Source organism: Cryptomeria japonica, chromosome 11 (genome assembly GCF_030272615.1).
Source record: "Cryptomeria japonica chromosome 11, Sugi_1.0, whole genome shotgun sequence".
Classification (NCBI taxonomy): domain Eukaryota; kingdom Viridiplantae; phylum Streptophyta; class Pinopsida; order Cupressales; family Cupressaceae; genus Cryptomeria; species Cryptomeria japonica.
Genome location: NC_081415.1, coordinates 307,025,679 through 307,046,066, shown reverse-complemented (window position 1 = coordinate 307,046,066; position 20,388 = coordinate 307,025,679). Strand labels below are relative to the sequence as shown.

The 20,388-nt window shown below is 34.6% G+C and overlaps 1 protein-coding gene across 7 annotated transcripts in view; it reads left to right on the top strand.

Annotated features, from left to right (window-relative positions):
* Positions 1 to 20,388, top strand: part of LOC131071984 (twinkle homolog protein, chloroplastic/mitochondrial) — a 270,809-nt gene that overhangs the window by 53,885 nt on the left and 196,536 nt on the right. For 3 of the 7 annotated variants that reach the window (XM_058008018.2, XM_058007986.2, XM_058008011.2), the window contains exons 3-9: positions 5,080 to 5,135; positions 5,256 to 5,313; positions 5,475 to 5,609; positions 18,068 to 18,154; positions 18,247 to 18,327; positions 18,555 to 18,620; positions 18,698 to 18,775. In XM_058008018.2, the coding sequence (XP_057864001.1) occupies positions 5,080 to 5,135; positions 5,256 to 5,313; positions 5,475 to 5,609; positions 18,068 to 18,154; positions 18,247 to 18,327; positions 18,555 to 18,620; positions 18,698 to 18,775 (561 nt within the window). The remainder of the gene's footprint in view (positions 1 to 5,079; positions 5,136 to 5,255; positions 5,314 to 5,474; positions 5,610 to 18,067; positions 18,155 to 18,246; positions 18,328 to 18,554; positions 18,621 to 18,697; positions 18,776 to 20,388) is intronic. The other 4 variants (XM_058008023.2, XM_058008006.2, XM_058007991.2 and 1 more) reach the window with 3 other exon arrangements.

The window sequence follows — 20,388 nt, the reverse complement described above, 5'->3', positions numbered from 1 at the left end:
ATTTATCATTAAATTGTATTTCAAACTGTGGACATTACAGAAATAACTATGTTTATTCATTGACGTTCTCTCCTTTGACTGTTTCCTATCAGTTGGCAACAGATTCAAGGAATTCATTGTTGGCATAGAGACTGCTATTTCCTTTTGTTTTTGCCTTTATTGTTATACATGTTCTCTAACTTGAGAACCATGTGTTCGATAGTGAATTCTTGGGCTTGACCTTCTTGTTTGCTTGTGCTCAAGGGAATTCAATATTCATTCGTCTCAAGTATCAAGTGTAACAAGGTTCATCTCTCTATATTCTTTATCCAATACAAGACCTTGGATTGAAATCCTCGGGGAAGGAATTTCCACCTCAAGGGGGAGGATAATTTTTACACGACAGATGAAAGGGAAATGGGTTGACCCTTTTGTTGATTTTACTCGTCATATGAACACAATGCAGTATACTACTTCAATTGCCAATCATTTCTTGTTACGTTGATGGCTCTCGTGTATTTGACGTCAACTTAGAAATTATGTGGTCAGTTTTTGACCAAACTTAACCATGTTGTCAATGATAGTTATGCGAGCTCAATGTGTCCTTGACAAAGAAAAAAGTTACTATTCATTTATTGATGTATATTCTAGATAGTGCCTTAGTTTGACAACCCATTTATGTTGCTTCTTTTTTATCAGTTCAGGAATATCCTCTTTATTTTAAATTACTCATTTCATTTTTTTACACCTTTTGTAAAATTTCCATTAGCTATTTAGCTGCCTGTTCTGAATACGGTCCTTCATCAATGACATTTCTACCCAACCATTGTTTATATTAGCATAACCAAACATATCAATCTTTGATGCATCTTCATAAACAATATCACCTTCAGTATTTGGACGTGCATGCATAAGCTGAAGAAACCAACTTTTGTGAAGTGTTTTTAGTTTATCCTTGTTTTACTAAGCATTTATTGGTGTGATATTGTTAACTTTTCCCATAGAATACCTATTGAGATAAATATTCTTTTAGTGTAGACATTTGTTCATAGCAGTAAAGTTGAATTTGGTTTTTTATGGTATAATCTTGGCACCTTTAATATTATATTTTCTAAAAGTTTGTTTTCATAAAAAATATATGAAAAACCATTAACTTTTGTTCTTTATGCACACACTGAATAACTGGGTTTTCTGTGCAGGCTGTCAATTTTGAAATAGCATAGAATCTTACTTTTCTTTCAAAGTCATCTCTGTATGTTCCCCATTCTTCATGAAACTATTTCAAAACCAAACTACAGTGCTGATCTAGATTTACAATTTGCATTTTTCATTTTCATTTCACAAAATATTCTGTGAATTTGGTGGGGAAATCTGCATCAGAAACTGATATCTTGCATATGAGGATGGCAACTGACCTTGGATTCCCTTTTCTGGTTCTTAAAGAATTTTTGTGAACTTGCGTTGTATGTTATCCGCTTGTCATTTTCTCCTACCAAATTCTTCAAACAAGTTACAAAGCTGTTCTATTTGTAGGTAATCCTTATCCATCATCAATGGCGTGGTTTATGCTCACAGAGGTTGGTCTTGTAATGACCATACTTAAATCTGGTTCTGGTAAAATTATACTTGGCAAACTCACAGAGTACTTGGCGAGTTTTGAAAATTTGCCGAGTTTTTCTGACTTTTACTCGCCAAAAAACTCGCCCAAGTTTCAGCGAGTTTCTATAAAAAACTTGGGTACACTAAAAAAAGAGGCCTAAACACGTCAAAAATTATCTATTTTTGTTTTTCAAGTCAGTTTCATTCTCTTCATCAGAATATATACATGAAATATAACATTTAAGTATAAGAAAGAAAAAAGAGTTATATTTCATGTATATATTGGGCAGGATGTTTGAGAGTAGTTTTAGATCTCTAGGAGTTATAATGCAAATTCTAGGTTTTAGAAGATCTTTAAAACTGTCAGACTTAGTCAAATTTCAGTAATCAGTATGCTCCTATCAACATTCTCTCGCTCTCTCCATCTCACTCACTTTATCTGCCCTGAATTTTAGACCTATCTATCGCCTATCACTCTTCCTCTATCCCCCTCTCTACCACACTCCATCTCACTCTCTCCTCTCTCCCCCAAGATCTAGACCTATCTCTCTACCCCTCTCTTTCTCACCCTCAGATCCCGGCGAGGGGTGCTACTCTCAACCTAATTTTAATTTTGCAGATGCTTGGTGCAAAGTTGAGGTGGAAATACCCCACATCTCAAAAAGTTTGCCCTCAAAATCTTATGTTAGCCTTGTAGTTCATCCAATTGTGAGCGCAATTGGAGCTTGTTTGAAGCAATCCACACGAAGAAGAGGAGCAAGTTAGCGCATAAATGCATCAATGACCTTGTCTTCGTGCAATATAATCTTCGATTGCGCGTAAGGAAGGTAGAGGAAGTAGAAGGTGGTCCAATTGACTTGGATGATATAGATACTTACAGTGATTGGACATCACAGGAGCAACCTCCATTGTTTTTCGAGGATGACATCACTGATTTCGATAGGCAGGCTATGGAGGAGGAGGGGGTGGATTTGGTTTCACGCTGGATGACATTGAGGAGGAAGAGGATGAGGAGTCATTGTCAGTGCCAAAAGCAGGTGGAGACATAGCTTCGTCCAGGATGGAGGACGAGCCAGCCATACCGAGCGAGGAGGCACAGTCACACCCACTGCAGACTTCTAGGACTAGACCCTCTAGTTCTACCTCTCCCCTAGTTTTTGCTAGAGCTGGGAAGAGGAAGTTGTAATTGTAATGATGTATTTACTTTTGGTTTTACAAAAAGTATTTACTGTTTTGCTTCTAGGCTTCCACCCATCAACATTCCTCATGAGGATGCAATTTTGTAGACACTTTGCATTTAAATATATCTAGAATCAGCTTGTTTCTTTTGTGTTCTCATTTATTGACTCATTGGATGCATCTTCTCATTAAATTTTGCAAAAAAAATGCATTTTTAATTAAATTTAAGCGTGTTTTTAAGTTGACGAGTTTTCCGTCGAGTTTTTCCGGAGTTTTTTTTTTTCAGGCTTTGGCGAGTAGTTCATCTATGGGTAAAATGACACACACATCATGACATTCACAAACTTATGTGAATCTTTTTTAATTAACTAGAAGAAGATAATAGGTAAAATGTTGTAATGTAAATTGAAATCTTTGATATGCCACTTCACCTTATGTAATGTCCCTTAATTAGTTATACTTTAACTTAACCTAAAATTTGCCCAAATCTAAAATAGCTAATTAAGTTTATGGGAGTATGTTTGTGTACGGTTTTCTTGCAACACAAAATTAGAGAACACATGTGAAGTAATACTTATAAACTCAAACATACGCTAATGACTTAGATTGAGTGATACAATTCTTTAATGTACTAATTACCATTTGTATTATATTTGTTAGATAAAATCAGATTTGTAGGTTAGTTGCCATTCTTTATTATCCAATTCTAAGTGCACTAGGGTAGGCTAGCTGGATAGGGTGTCCAAGAGTTCCTCCACCCTAGGTCCAAGAGCAGATGCTACATCCCTCTTGGCTCCATGTGGCTGGTGTTAAGCATCCATCATGGAGTGGTGTACCTAGTTAGGTGTCCTATCGCCATTCCCTCTCATAACAACCACCTCCTCTCATAAGCCCAAGAGCAGATGCTTCATCCCTCTTGGCTCCATGTGGCAGGGGTTAGGCATCCACTATGGAGTGGCGTACCTAAGAGAGGGTCCCACATACATTAAGCAATGAGTTTGCAATTGATATGATTTTATAACAGTCTTGTAAGGGTTACAAGTTCCCTTAGTTTATCATTATTATACCATCATATTAATCAGTCCTTATATTGTCCATATTATTGTGTTATATCAGATTTTGTGACAGCATTAAATTACATTCATTATCAGCTTTATAAGTTAAATTCATCACATTAGATTTCAAGTTATCATCATTATAGAATCAGTTCCCATCACATTTATATTCTTATTATATCTGATTATGTTCATGGAGCAGATTGTAGTATCCACAATATTTACTGCATAACTGTGATCATTTATCAGATGATCAGCTATGTTACTGCCTGTAACTTGTTAACAGTTCTGATCTGAACTGATCAATGTATCAGATTGTAGTATCCACTATATTTACTGCATAACTGTGATCATTTATCAGATGATCAGCTATGTTACTGCCTGTAACTTAGTAACAGTTCTGATCTGAACTGATCGATGGTGATATTACCGGATGCTTTGATTCCTTTCCTTTATATCTCTCAATTTGAGGGAGAGGTCACAGCTCTTCATCATGTATATGCCCTTTGGAAAGAGACACACCCTTTCACCATTAGCACTCTCTTTGAAAGAGTGTAACTCTTCATTATTTCTGCCCTTTGAAAGGGACACAACCTTTCATAATCAGGTCTGCACTTCTTATTTAAGTCAGTTCTGCAGTTCTTGTTTAAGTGAGTTCTGCAGTTCTGATTCCTCCCAAATGATCCCCTCTCAAATAAGGCCCTGTTCTCCCTTTTATACCTTATATTTGGGAGTCACAACTTATCATTTCATGCCTTTTGTCCATTCATTAAGTTAATTAAATTTTTAAATATTTTCAATTTAAATTTATTTTTTATTCTTTTAAATTTAAATTTTACTATTAATATTTACCATTAAATTTTATTTCAAAGTGGGGACATTACACCTTACAAAATAAAATATCTACATATTCCTAAAGCCATGCTACTGTATGCTGTGATGAATAAATGGCTGGAGATTGAGTGCTAACATCTAATGCATAACTCCCAACACAAAATAGAACCTACATTGTACATAAAAGTGTAGAAAAAAACTGATCAATAACTTAATAAGTAATAGCAAATTGGAAGCTCAATTGGATGAAGCACACATGCAAGCACAAACAGGTGCAATTAAAGATATGCACGTGCCTATACACAACTCACATATGCATGTAGAAATTGACACATGCATACAATTATGTATACAGAATCAAAAAGTATGTCTGGTCTATCAATGTCTGTTTTAAATTTCTAAACAGTGTTTAATAATTGAAATGATATTACAGTGTGAAGGAGGAAGCACAAAGGAGAAAAGTCTGTCAGTTTTTATTAATGCAGAAGGGTAAGCTGTTAGCATGCTTTAAATACAGTTTTGCTATTTCCTTTGTGTTTGTATGGTAATCACAATACTTGTGAGCTGCTTGTTTTTGATTCCAACATACCGTGTATACATTCTTTGCAGAAATCATGCAATGTGGAACTGTTTTAGAGCTAACTGTGGTTGGAAGGGAAGCACAAAGGTGTCTTAGTGGACTTGTTTGGAGTCTTTAACAATGCTTGCTTTATCTGAAAATTAGTGAAATTCCCTTTGGGCATTTATTTCGTATTTCTATGATTTAGCACACAATTGAACATTTAATCAATTTTAAATTCATATTAATTTTTTTCTTCTGGGTTGTAGACAACTGGCACGCCTGTGCGTTCGTCCCATTTATTGGGCACTGCAGATACAGTGAATGGTGCTTCAATTTCTGGAGTTAAGTATAGGAAGAAACTCACGGAGGATAATCTGCAGTTGAAAGAAGTTTCTATGGAGGTTAGTGCATGCACATTCATATTATTTCTGTATCATACTGGGATGATGGTGGTTGACAATTCTAGAGAGTAAAGTTGTTTCATATTTCTTTATCTGGAAGTCTAATCCATTGCTTTAAAATTTAAATAGAGCTGATTGGGAATTAAATCAGATCTATAATTTCAAAGAGTGCTACTTGATATATTTTTTAAAGACCACGATATGTAAACTTTTATTTGTTTGAGAAGCTCTTGAAAAGCATATATAAAAGCAGCTCATATACACATGTATAACAGCTGAGAGAAAGGAAACCAATGATAGCAGACAAACTCTGAAAATAGAGAGATAGACGCTTATTGTGTCCTTCATTGAATACATTAAGTGAGAGAGATGATCAACTGGTTGTAACCTTAAATTACACGCTTATTAAATCCATCCTTCCTTATTGCTGTCATATTGTTTATTAAAAAATACTGTTGCGTTCAAATATTGTGCATTTGTATCCTATTTGCTATCCCAATGTGCTTTTATAATATAAAGACATATGATTTCTATTTTCAACATCAGAAGGTGCTTCTGAATAATGTTAGATTGGTATGAACTCAACTTAAACTTGCTATAACTGCTGAACATAGTGATATATGAAACTGAAACTGAACAGAAGTCTGGATCTGCTGTAAAGTCCGTGACATGAAATTACTGTAAGAAGAGGTAAAAATGTTGTAAAATTTGAATACGAACAGTTCTGATTTCTGTGCTTGTGTTTTAATTTTAGTTTTTTAAATGCTGGAAAGTAGAAAATCAATGGTACAACTGACCTGTTATAATTAGTATTCAGATTGTTGAAATGGGAAAGCCAAAAGAAAATAGAATGGTGAAAGTTGCTCTGGAATAAAAAGCTGTAGGTGGAAAAGGCTTTGAAGAACATTATGGTTATTGTAGTATTGCAAAAATTAAAAGAAGAAAGTTGGTGTATTTACAAAATCAAAAGTATTTTACCGGTTTATCGGCCTAGAGGCCTGTGTCCAGATCTGGTTCAAGCCGGGTTCAGATTCAGCGCTGATTTGTTAGGGGCCAGGAAATGTGCTGTGGAATTAGGGTTAGTCTGGGACAAACCTGTGATGAAGCCGAGAGAATTTTGTGGTACCCTGATTGATCCCACTCAGGGCAAAAATGATTATTTGAATTTTTTATTTTTATTATTGTTTAATCAATCCCTTGTCCTGGTGTGCAGCACTTTTGAAATCGCACTTTCGCAATTTGTGTAAGGAGGATGGCGACCTGGCCATAGTCAGCCATTTCAGTTCACGATGATCAACCTGTAATTTCCCTTTTAAATTCTCCTTAGTTTTCTTTAAACAATAAAAATTTAACTCACATTTATAGATGTTTGCACAATTAGTATATTATATGAAATCCTTATGATTCAGAAATTACTGCCAATAATTAATTCTATTAATTAAATATAATAATCATAAAATGGTTTAGAGCGGTCGAGTTGTGTATTCCCAGCAGCTGGTTAATCAGCCCCTCTTCTTCTGCGGTGATTTATTTCTCAATGAAGTGCTTTTTCTGTCTTTAATACCGCCTGATATTTAACCTTAGAGGTTCACAGTCTGATGCTGATTGTAAAGGTATTTTAATTCGAACTCAGGTTTGCCTGATAGGAATTGTGGATCTTTGTCCTCCAATTCCAGAGTTAGAGGAGTTTTGTCCCCGATTTCGTTGAACTGTAGTTCTTGCTCTACAAGGAGTAATAAATTAATAATCAAATATTAAATGAATTCTTAGTGATCATCCTTCTCATTGTTTGGGCTCTCTTAAATACCCTTTTTCCTTCAAAGGCACAACTCTTCTTATGTCTTGTTGTGACATTTTCATACATCCCTCCATTGCAAATGGGGACCCCTTTTTCTGCTTTTTTGGGGTAGTGTTTTGGCGTCTTAGGGTTTTGTTTCTGATTTCTCGCCTCTGCAAATGAGTCAAGTTTTTCAAAATTTGGAGGAGTCACCAAAATCAATGAGGGGGAAAAGTGGTCAAATGAACGTTCGAATGACACAGATGGGCTCAGATGGGTCAAAGGTGTAAAATCACAATTTCTTGGGGTCAATTCTGATAACTTGCTTTTTTAGGAATTTTTGCTTTATTGCTTTTTTTTCTAAATTTAGGAAGTTTTGCTTTTGGCATTTTGGGGCCAATTTGAGAACCTACTTTTTCGACTTGCTTTTTTTCTAAAAATAGAAAGTTGCTTTTTTGCTTTTTGTTTGATCACGGATGGTTTCAGGGTCAGAAGAAGTGTTAGGTTGGAAAAATTCATCCAGAACGAACCAAGTGTGAAATATCTTTCGAATTCAGAAGATGTGTTCCTAAAAGCTAAGTTGAAGATCATGGTGAAATGGTCAAGTTTGGAATCAAGATCAAGAAATTTCTTTGTTTAAGTCATGAAGGTCACCTGGAAGGAGGAAAAATGTCAATTTAAGACCAAGGTAGGTGAAATTATACGTATGCATATGCGAAGTCCGCCCATGGCAGGTGAAATTATACGTATGCATACGCAAAGTCCACCTTCTCTATGCTAAATTATGCATGGGCATATGCAAACTCTGCCCTCTCTAGGTGGGCAATCATACGTGTGTACGTGCAAAGTCCGGCCAAGCATAAGTGAAAAGTTGCATGGCACTCTACAAAGTCTGCCCAAGTATACTGTAAATGTTGCATTGCACTGTGCAAATTCCGCCCTACCATGTGGAAGTAACTCCAAATTGAGTGTCAAATTTGGTTAAGTGTTGACACTTAGAAGGGGAAAAGTCAGAAATTTTGGTTAAGTGTGGCAACATTTCCTAACTCCTAACACAGTCCTCTCTTGGCATGATAGAATTTCCCAATCTAAGTGTGAAGTCCGCCTAGGAAAGTTGAGAGAGTTCCTTGGACACACCCCAAGTCCGCCTAGGCATCATAAAAATTTCCTTGTGCTATCATGAAGTCCGCCCTAGGTGAAGAAAAGAAGTTGTTAAGGGTGAAATGGGTAAAATTTGGTGGAAAAACAAAAGTCAAAGGCAAGAGTAAGATTTATCTCTGTGTTGGAAGTAAAAAGTGAATAAAGCAAAAAAGGCTCAAATCCAAGATGAATTCGCCCAAGGAAAGAGTTTGAAGGATTTTGACAAAGGATTAAAGCAAAAATTTGCTCAAGCATGAAGGAAAGGTGGTAAGTTGGATCAAAGCAAGAAGAAATAAAACACGAGAAAATTTACCCAACTTGAGAAAAAATTTGGAAATTTTGGACAAAGTGGAAATGGATTAAAGCAAAGAGGAAAAGTAAGAATTCACCCAAGTCATGTTTGAATTCGGCAAAGTGATTGAAGGAAAAGGGAAAAAAAGAAAACAAATAAAGCAAGGATAATTCGCCTAAGATGAAAAGGGAATTAAAGCAAGAGTTTGCCTAAGAGAGGGAAAAGAGGAATTGCCAATAAGTTTTAAAACTCTTTAAAACACAAAATAACAAGGCAAGAGGAATTCAAACTCCTAAAAAACATAGGCTTTGGCAAATCACTATTCACAACTTTCTTCTTTGGCTTGGAAATTCAAACTCTTCCAAGCATCTTTTCCAAAATTTTCAGGCGAATTTAAGGTGAAATTGCAGGTTCAAAACAATTTCAAGGAGAAATTCAGACAATTGAAGGCAATTTGGAAAATTTTCTTAAAGATTTACAGGTCTAGAAATATTTTTCAACGCAGATTTTCGAAATTCCAGCTCTTCAAAATTCTTTTCTCAGTCTTATTTTCTGATTCTCAGACCTGCACGTGGGTTCCTTGCACAAATTTTTCGAATTTCATCAGAGAACTATATTTCTTTTTGTGCTTTTTCAATGTTGAAGTCAGAAATTTTGTAAATCAGACTTAATCTCACAATTTCAAGAATTTTCAAAGTCTGATTTTGGTTTTCAGAGTGTTTCCAATTCTGATTTTCATTCTTAAGGTTCATAATCAAACTTAATTCCATAATTTACAAAGTTCCTCTAACTCTGATTTTTATTTTCAGACTCTACTTTGTCTGATTTTGGGTTTGATTTTAAGAATTTAGAAGAAAATTAGAGTATCTTTCGAAAGTCCTCAGGCATTTACCCCCCCCACCCCCCCGCTCCTTATTGTTTTAACTTTGAAACTTTTCATATTTTTAGGCAGTAGATGTTAGCTCAGGAAGATATTTCCAAAAAGGTGAAGATGAAACAAAGGAACTAGATGGAAAGATGATTCCACAACGCATGGAAGGACAACATTCATGCTTCAAGATGGAATCCAAAAATGAATGGAACCAGGAAGGACTTACACTTCATCGAGACATTCAAGAAGATCAAGTCATCCAAGGATGAAAGGCCCTACATCGACATTGGATTTCTTTTGGAAATCCAAAATCAAAGGATTCCATACCAAGTAGCGATAAGTTCAATAAAGAAAGTATTCTAATCATCTTGAATTTCCTTAGGAAATCCAAGAGTAAATCACCAACTCTTCTTCATGATGGAGAATCAAATCTGCAAGGCAAGCTGAGCTGACATCCAAGTCATCACTCAACCAAGGGTTCTAAGTCAGACATGTCCAGGTGCAATGAACCAGATTCAACAAGTGGAAAATATTTTCTCATTGGTTATCCAAAACATTGTAATTTTCTCATTGGCCAAAAGGGGTTTTTTGTGAGCTTGCTTTAATTAGGGTTTTATCTTTTAATCTTGGCCGTTGATCTTAGATCAATTTGGGCCATTGCTTTTTTAATGGGGTGCCTATATAAACCCTCCTCTCATTTGTAAAGAGAGGGATTTCTGAGTAATTGTTTGATTGATACTTCTTAAGTGCTAAGACATGATTCATAGTTCAATTGTTGGTGAATTTTGTCTACTTTTGCAAGTTAGCATGGTTTCTTGGCTCTCCTTAGAATAGATTTTAATTTCCAAGTTGTTAGATTGAATGAAGGATTTGATAGACTTGCAATGTGGAACTGATGTGTTCATACTTTTGATAATTGGATGATTTTCAGTTATTGTGTGAAGTTAACCTGAACCAATAAATGAAAACCTAATTTCTATTGCTTTAAGTTTATTCATTGTTCAAAATGTTGGTGTATGAGTGATATGGAAATCTTTTGAATTCCTTAGAAGATTGCACCGTTCTTGTGTAGTTGTTGAATTTGGCGAAACAAGAATTGGTTTTAATTCCGCATTTGAATTATCTTCCTAAACCCTCATCTTTTGTCTTTTTTTTCTAAGTCTAGTAGAAGTAGAATTGAAAAGAACTTATTAAAAAAATCATTCCAAAAAAGAGAAAATTACAAGTGTCGGCTATCAATAGAATCCTTTGATTGATTCACTCCTCGAACAATTGTGTAAGTCCCCCTTGAGATTACCAACATATCACAACGAACCAAGTGAGACTATCCGCATGAATCTAGAACTTTGGAGTTGTCTTTGTAATCACACGGTGTGTTTGTTCAGCACATAGAAGATTTTGATCAAGAGAGAATAGGATATTTCTGGGTATTTTATTCTGAGTTGTGCGTGCATAAAAACACACCACCATGTCCTTTGATATTTTGAGTTGCGTGTGCATAAAAACACTCCTTCAAGATGCAAGGTGGCAACTTTGGTAGCTTCTTCTTCAAACATTGGATTCAAAAAAAAAAAAAGTCTAATTTGTGTAGCCAAGCCCTTGCTGAGGTGCTACTGGATCCATCAAAAGGAGGAATGGTGATTTTTCCTAAACAGTGCCGAATGTCTTTCCTCTCTTCACACCTTCTACCCCCATGCCCATTCCTTTTCATCATCTCATAAAATTCTGTAAAGGTCATGTCTCTGCGTATAGCAACACTTAAAACATTGTATTCATCATGAAGTCTTGTCATCTCACCTTCTTGATCAGGTTGCTCCTCCTCTATGCTTGTTGCTCCTTTTTCCAAAAAATTGGCCCTAAATGTTTTCATGTTTGTTGAGGTTTTCTCACCACGATAACTGCTCCCTTCTGCTCCAGACTGTATAGTTTTTCCAATACTTAGTTGCTGGTTCAATTCTCTTAGAAGTTGAATTATTTTGTTAATTTGTTTGTCAATTCTCATGTGAAATATTAATTCAAGTCTAATTTTATGTATCAAGCTTCTCTAAAGTCTATGATGAATGCTTTATCAATTATTTATATGAATATTTGAAATTTCTTTATATTTTAAAAAAATTCCCTATTATTTAATAGTGGTACCCTTCTGTCCCCTAAAAAATAGCTAAAAAAATACCCCCGTACTGGAAAAATGTCCTGCCATCTCTTGTTGTACTTATCCCTGAAACTTGGGGGAGCATAGATAATATCTTCTTGGCACATGTAATAAAAGGTTTTACCTAGGATTTCGTAAAGTCAAGAATGCCCAAATGTGGATGAAACATGCACCTTCCTGAAAACACTTAAAAATATAAATGTCTTCAGTTATACAGGTATGTGCTGGTGAGGCTTTTGTCCAAAAAGTTTATAAGACGTGTCCTCTTATTTTCCCTCCAAAAAAGTGACTTTAGAATCCTTTTAAAAAATTAAAATAAGTTGTCTTTTAATTGTTACTTTTTTGATACCTTAACGTTTAACTGTTTAATTATTTAATAATTTTCTGCACCTTCACCCAAAGTTACAGAATATTAAAATGGGCCAAAAATATATTCTTACCATGCCAAAATATTCTTAAGCTCTCAGTTTATTGAACTTTGTGGAAATTGGTGCTTTCCCAAATAACAAATTTCTCCAAGAAGTGTGGAGAGCTCCCTAAATGTCAAAACTTTATTCAGAAAGTACCTTGGTTTCAACTTGATTTCTTGAACTTATTGTCACTATGAAAATTCTTTCCTAATAAAGTTGGTGTTCTTCAAGAATTTCGGAACTTTCCAAGAATGTTGGAATGGGCAAAGAGGGACATTATAGTCTTTGGCTTCCTTTGCAATCCATCAGAATTTCCAACTAAAATTGTCTTTCTTATGAAGGCAAAATTCCAAACAAAACAATAACTATAGTGGATTGATAAAAGCTCTTTTGGATATTTGTGGGGGGTTTGCTTGTAGTTGATAGTGGTTATAGTGGTAAACCAACAATTTACAAGCTCATAAACTCATTTTTGCGTGCCTTCATGGTGGAATTTAATCCTCAAAAGGTTTATAACAGTCACTTATTTTTTTTCTTTGTAAGTTTGGTAATTATTGTTTTAATGAAATAGTGTTTTAGTCTTGCTCAAAAGTGAAATCATAAATGGTTTTTGTTATGGATCGAGATATGTTAGGTAGGGGAAGACAAGGTTTGTACCCATTGTGGACATATTGTGATTGTGTTGCAATGTTGAATGGGTTGGGTGGACCAATCACCTTGACATGTAGGTTTTGTCAAATATCATGGTAGGGTGCTAATGCAAGGGTGAGGGCTCATAACCTTCACATGCTTGGAAAAGGTGTTGATCCTTGTCCAAATAAGTTAGAATGATATGATACTCTTAGGGATCAAGAAAGTGTTGAGAAGAAAATGTCTCATTTGAGCTCTCATTGTAATATCCCTACATAAAGTTTGCTAGATTCCTGAAATATTCTCATCTTATCTTTGCACTTATTCTTATTTTTAGTAAATGAATAACCTGTTGTTATTTTATTCATAACCTATTAGTTAATATCATGATTATTGTTTGATAAATTACAAATATTAAAATCACTTTATAATAAAATATCCATTGTAGTTATGTTTATATATGTAATCTTTGATTGATTAAAATAGGGATAATGATAATTCCTAATGCAAATGAAATCCGATGGTTAAAGGGAATTGGACTTCTTCTTAATCACACTAACTTATGGTTACCTTTACGAATCTGACTGATTCATGGTCAAAAGACATGAGTAATAGTCACGGGTGTCTCTCCCAAAAGGTCGCAAAGATTGGCAAGTTTAAATAAGCTGCGATCTCCCTTGGCAAAGGGACATGAAAAAACTGAGGAAAAGGGGAGCATATGGATAGGAGAAAAGAGACGTCAGCAGGGATGGTAATGGATGATAATATGGTCTGCTGTTAATACAACTTTAACATTGTTAATTCAATCAATATTTTGGATATAACTTTAATACGATTCAATGTAATTAATACTAATAATTTAAATTAATATGGTTATTACAATTAATACAGCTAATACAAAATATTCATGACAGTTTTATAAATTAATACAAATCATTCATACAAAGTAAACTCTATCAATTATATTAATGCTGGTATTAATGATACAGTTGATACAATTTAAGAATGTAAAATAATATTAATACAATATCTAATAATACATGTTTTAGATAAGGATAAGTGGTTAACATAATCTAATATAACACTGCTAAACAATACATTACTAGTATAGCATGAATGATATAAGGTTGGTATTAAATATGATATAAGGAGGTTAATGGAATATATCATAATGATGTTAATAAATATTTGTTTAAACTTCTAAGGGAGAAGTGGGGGAGTTGTAAGAGGGGAATTGTGTATGAGCACTCTTCTAGATATGCCACCTCAAAGTGGGAGAAGATGAGCCCATAGAGGCCAAAGTAGTACAAAGGGTACGGTCTTTGGGTCTAGGAAGAGATGGTTTCTAGGGCACTCTCTGCAATCTTTTCCCTCTTCTCTACCATGGCTCACAAATACAAGAAGGCACCTTATAGTAGCCTCCCTACTATCTCCACATGGATCAATTGTTGAAGTGAATCAATCATAAGAGGTTTATATGATGGAGGGGAATGGTGTACAGCCCTCACTAGGTACGCCACCTCATGATGATAGTTAAGGACCATCGATTAAAGACCACATGAGGCTGCAGAGGATAAGGTCTTGCTGTTGGGCCTGGGGTAGAGGATACTTGGGGCACGTCATCATGTCTTCCAACTCAACCCTTGTGATGATTGAGTTTCCATGTGATTGCTGATGTTGGTTTATACATATCCTAACCTTAGAATTGGATGTATTCATGACTTATATCTACATTGTTGTCAAATCTCAGTGTGGGTTTGGAAAAAATAGGCTTATCTCATCTTATTCTTAAATGAAGATTATATCCCTAACTATGTTTGCCCTTGTTTCATTTTGGATTTGTGAATTGAGGACAAAAACTAGCGCATTTACAAAAAGGGACATTACAGTCATGCTTCAACAACAGGGGCAACTGCTACAATTTTGGATAAAAATAGAGAGTTAGAGATGGATGTGTTCTCTAGAGATGTTCATGTGACAACAATAGATGTAGCAGCAGGATATTCTCGTAAGAGACCATACATTGACAGCTCAAAACCTGAATTGGAAAATTATTTGATGTGTAAGGTCAAGATGCATTTGATACAACAATCATACAGTTCTTTATGCAAATGGAATATTGTTTAATATTGCTTGTTCAGTTTTATACAAGGAGGTGGTAAAAGCTATCAATAATGAACTAGTAGGGTATGAACCATCAGGGTCTGAAAAGGTACACATTACCTTAATTGATAAAGAAATTTTTTGACTAGAGCAACAAATAGCACCAATGAAAAGAGTGTGGTCTGTAGAAGAATGCAATATTGTGATGGATGGGTGGTTAGATGGTCTATATTGTCCACTACTTAATATCATGGTAACATGCAAAAATGGACTTTATGTTTTTGAAGGCAATAGATTGTTTAAGGCAAGAAGAAAACGCAAAGTTGCTAACATTTGATAATTGACTATGTCATGCCAAGCGGAGTTGAGGGCATCACATGCAGTCCAAGTAGTTACAGATGTAGTCCTTATTTGTAAAGCAACAAGTATGTTGGTACAAAAAAAATATAGACATATATTTTGTATGCCATGTTGTGTACATTCGTTGAATAATGCACTCAAGGATGTTGGCAAGTTTTAGTGGATCTCATATATTATTGAAAAGGACAAAAAAGTTTAGATTTTCACATGTAACCATCACCACACACAAGCCATATATTGAAAATTCACTAACATGGAACATGTCAAACCTATAAAGTTCATTGTTTTCTTGTAATTTCTTTGATTAGCCCAAGTTCCCTTCTTGGGAAGCCCAAAAATGTATGGTAAGATATTGATGCATATTTTGAAGTTTTTTTGTCTTGTAACCTTGATCTGGCTCCATCCATGATTTGATGAAGTGTAAAATTTTATTCCTCTCTTTTTTGTGTTGAATCTTTCACTGGAGTTGATTTCATAAAAAATTGCTTCATCAACATCAAATATGTAAACTAAGGTTTATCCTAAAATCGAAGGTAGGCTTATCTTTAGTGAAATTTAATGATAATTTCTGCTGCAAATGAGGCTGAAAATTTTAAATTTGTGATAATTTTGTGCTTGATGCTAATGCTGCATGCAACATCTCAATTGGATCCTTTGAGCTGAAGAACCAGCAATGTCTTGGCATCATGCCAATTCCTTTATGCTCAAGTAGGGTTTTTTAAGAATCTGAAATAAAGTTGCATATATATGTACATGCACATGCAATTGGTAATTCAATTGGGATGAAATTTTAGGTTTGGATTCTATATGAAACTCTTTGAAAAATTAGTTCCAAATTCATTGAATTGAGGTCTCCGCAAAAATTTATTAATGCCACAAAATTGGATTATTGTTTCTTCTAGAAAAATGGGCAGTTCTGGAAGGCCATCTTTAATAGCTTGATCAATAAGGATATACGCTTGTCATCGAATATAGTAATATACTAGATGAAATCTCTCAGAAAATTCTTTGTGGTCACACGTCTCACTTCAATGTGAGATCTTCATAAAAAGTGACAACCTTTAAAAACTAAGCTGTCTATTTTTTACAAGATTGCTGCTATGTAATAGGAAATTTCACAAACCTTCATTTATAAGTCAAGATCTAGCCACAATCAATGAGTAACCAATAACAGAATGACATTCGTAACTAGGTAGTGACAGATGTTTATGGAGTAGAGCTCTGCTTAAAAATGATCATGGAGCAGAGTTTTAGATAAAAAATTAGAAATTTAGCCTTTGCACAAGAAATATTATGACGTTAAGAAGGCTCATTGGGAACCAATAATAGAACTGCTGAACCTTAAATCTGGTTAATAAAATAGATATTAAAATTCCAATCATGGCAACTAATTTTCTAATTCTTATGTAAACTATTTTAATCACATAAATCATTGAAATTCAAATTGAGGAAATCAACAATTTACACCTTGAAATCTTCTTTACATTCCTTTGAAAGTTTAAAAGAAAGCCCCCACAACTGTCAACTACAGTTACACGGGATTATTACATTGTACTGAGTTATTGAACTTCTATCATGCTTCTATCTTTATTATACTATTCTGCCAAAAAATCTGAACTTACAAAATAGAAATTCTATCTTACACAGGAGATTACCTGGAAGATAAGTCTAAATCGTTAGTGATTATCTACAATTTATTATACTTAATTAACTAAATAAAAGACTTTCACGATAATCAGTAAAGTGAATTACAACATAGAAATAACTCGAACTGCTTGCATGTTCACACCTAATTTGTGTAGAAGTTTCAAATTGAACTAAAAAATCAACAGTAGATTCCGTTTATGTATGACATTTAGATCTAATTAGATAGATCCAACCCTTAGGTTGACATAATTGACTTAGCCTATCCCTTTTGTCTAAAATATTACTAATTTTCTGATATGTTATTCTAGATGCATAACCTAACATGTTGGAAGTTGATTTTATGTAGAATAACCCTGAAAAAATACCCTGGCTAGTATAATGTATGTCTAGACTATATGCAAGCAAATTGTTAAATTACTAGCTCAGAACCTCTAATTTTCAGTTTGGTAACAAGTGTGTTTGTGACTAACTACTTGACAATGTAAGCTAAAAACTGCTAACAAGTTTTCTTCGTGTCATTTCACATGTGAGGCAAACTCCTTAGGCTTTAAGATGGCTATTTTTACTAAGCAATTGTTGCATTGTTTATATATTTTTTCTCACTAAAATGATACTCAATATTTGTCATTGCACCAGTTGCACCATTTGTATCTTGAGAAACAGGGCCATGCATAAATTGTGTGATAACTTGCTTATATTATTTCAGGCCTTGTAGAAATTGACACCTACTTTTTGCTTTGAAGATTTTGCAAACTGTTGCCTCCTATTTTCATTTAGTGTACTGTACTGTTGCATTCAATCATTTCAGTTAGTCACAACCTGAAATTTTTCATTGAGATTAAATACAAAGTAGCAGTACTGTTATTTTTTTAGGATTTGATAGTATATCAAAGTTTCCTTTTTTTATGAAACTGATCAAGTGGAGGATAAGTATTTATTTTAGTTTTTGCAGTTTTCCCAATTAAACTTGTCAATGGTAATATCATGTGCTCACAGTCTTTATGGCTGTATGGTCTGAATATTTATCTAGATATAAAAGTTTAAAACAAATTCTTTGAAAACTGTTTCTTATTTAGCAGATCTCCGATTACTTTGCTGCGCGTTGTATATCCAGAGAGACGCTACATAGGAATGGGGTGATGCAGGCCATAAGAAAAAATGAGGTTTTTGAAAAGTTGAACACTTGTATTTGCGTTACCCAGCTTCCAAGTTCTTGTCACACACAAATCTCACTTTTTCATTTCTTTTATGACAGACTGTTATCGCATTTACATATAGAGTGAAAGGACAGATTGTTGATTGCAAGTACCGTTATGGGCTGAAGCAGTTTGAGCAGGTAATTTCTGAGCTTGCCAATCATGTCACTAATTTTGAATTAATTTTTATCATGAAAGGGGTAGTGAGATGCTGAATATTCTTATTCATGTTTTCGCCATTAACTATCATATCTCTTTTTGTCAAATTTTTGTTCTTCTCTATGTAATGCCGACTTCTTAGTCACTTAATGCTTGCAATAAAATCATGAAAATAATTAATACTTGATATTTTGTGGTCTATGTGCAGGAAAATCCTTATAAAGTTATTCCTTATGGTCTGGATGATATTGAGGGAGCTAAAGAAATTATAATTGTACTGATTCATCTTTACTTGTATATTGTTTGTTTTAATGGCTGGTTTGGTCAGTAAGTAGAGTGGACATGGTGCAGGTTGAAGGAGAAATTGATAAATTGTCCATGGAAGAAGCTGGCTACAAAAATTGCATCAGTGTTCCTCCTATAGAAAAGGTTTGTGTTACCCCCATGAAAACCTAATATCGAAATCTAGATAGGCAACCAATGAACTGCACTGACATTTATAGTAGGAAAAAATATTAAAAGCAATGGCTGGGAAGTGTGCTGTTACTTTGAAACCCAATTGTAGAATTGCACCGAATGAAGTTTTGTATAAATCTGCATTTTGACTTTTCTTACATCTCACTATGCCATCATTTGCACTGATGTTAGTTTTCTCCGTTGGTGAATTTCTTATTATTTGGCTTTGTAACACTCTTCAAGTTGTCATAAATGAATGTATAAACTTTCACACTAGCATGAGATAGAAAAAATAAATCATATTAATGTTTGCGGATGGCCAAATGTTGGTAGTTGGGACTCAATGGGACTCGAGACTACATTAGATTACAATAAATTTTTTCAGGAAGATGAACCTAGAGAGGCCCACAAGTGGAAAGAACCAAAAAACAAAAATTACAATACCACTGGGGACCGCCCCACCCATGTAAAATACATTGTGGTAAATAATCAGATTGACACCTGCACATCCTTATAAAAGTTTGGGATTGCTTGTGACTGACTAGGTATAAGAGGATTCTGTTGTTGTCAAATAGCTGCATATGAGGGCTGTGTAGGCCCATATGAAATGCAGCTGAAAGATTCCACAGATGAAATGGATTGGACAACAATAAAATGGTCAATGAAACTCATATTCCCTTAATGTAAAATTTACATATTTATCAAGATGAAATGACTATTCAGTTCAACTTTTAGATGAGTGTTAAGCTTTTAGTGTATCTAGGAAATATAAAATATAAAAATATTATCCTACTATACCAGATACCTAGTATTATGTACAATAGTGGTACATTACTCCCTTAATCCACATGGGTCATGGTAAAACCATTGTTTGTGTTGTGAATTGGGCAACCTGTTTATGAAGCCTCATTTGCTTGATACACAGCTCCAGTCTTCTGCAAAAGGTTTTACCTAAGTGATAGCTTGTTCCCTTTTGCAGTTTTAGAATTTTCAAGAACCAAGATGTTGACTTGGTAAAGACTTGATTTTTTTTTCCTCAATTCAAGTAGCTGTCCACAATGGCACGTTTTTGCTATGAAATATGCGAATTAACCACCACTTTCTGTTTTGAGTGATGAATAAATTTGTAGAAGAGAGTATTCAACTTCTGTTTCTGTCACTTCTAGTTCCAAAGAAAGTGAAAACAGGAGAACCCAAGTTGATTGCCCCATGAATAACCCAAAAGTGCCCTGCAGCTAGATCGTGTGGCCTAAAAACTTGATAACCCAAGTTGATTTGACCCATGAGAAACCCAAAAGTGTGTTGAAGCATGCACAAAATGAATTGACTTTTGTCAAGTAGGAAATGTGAACCACTTGCCATCCTCAATGCTATTAGATGAAGACACATGTTAATACATAGGAAAATGCTCCTGTGGAATAAAAGTGTGTAAAAACTGAAGGCAAAATGAAGTGAGCAATCTTGGGTGTTTAGGTGCTGATTTGAACATTACTTGCTTAGATGTTGTGCTCAAACTCGCCAAGAATCTAGTCTTCCATGAAAGAACCAAGCATGTGGAAACTCATTGTCACTATATTCGACAGCTG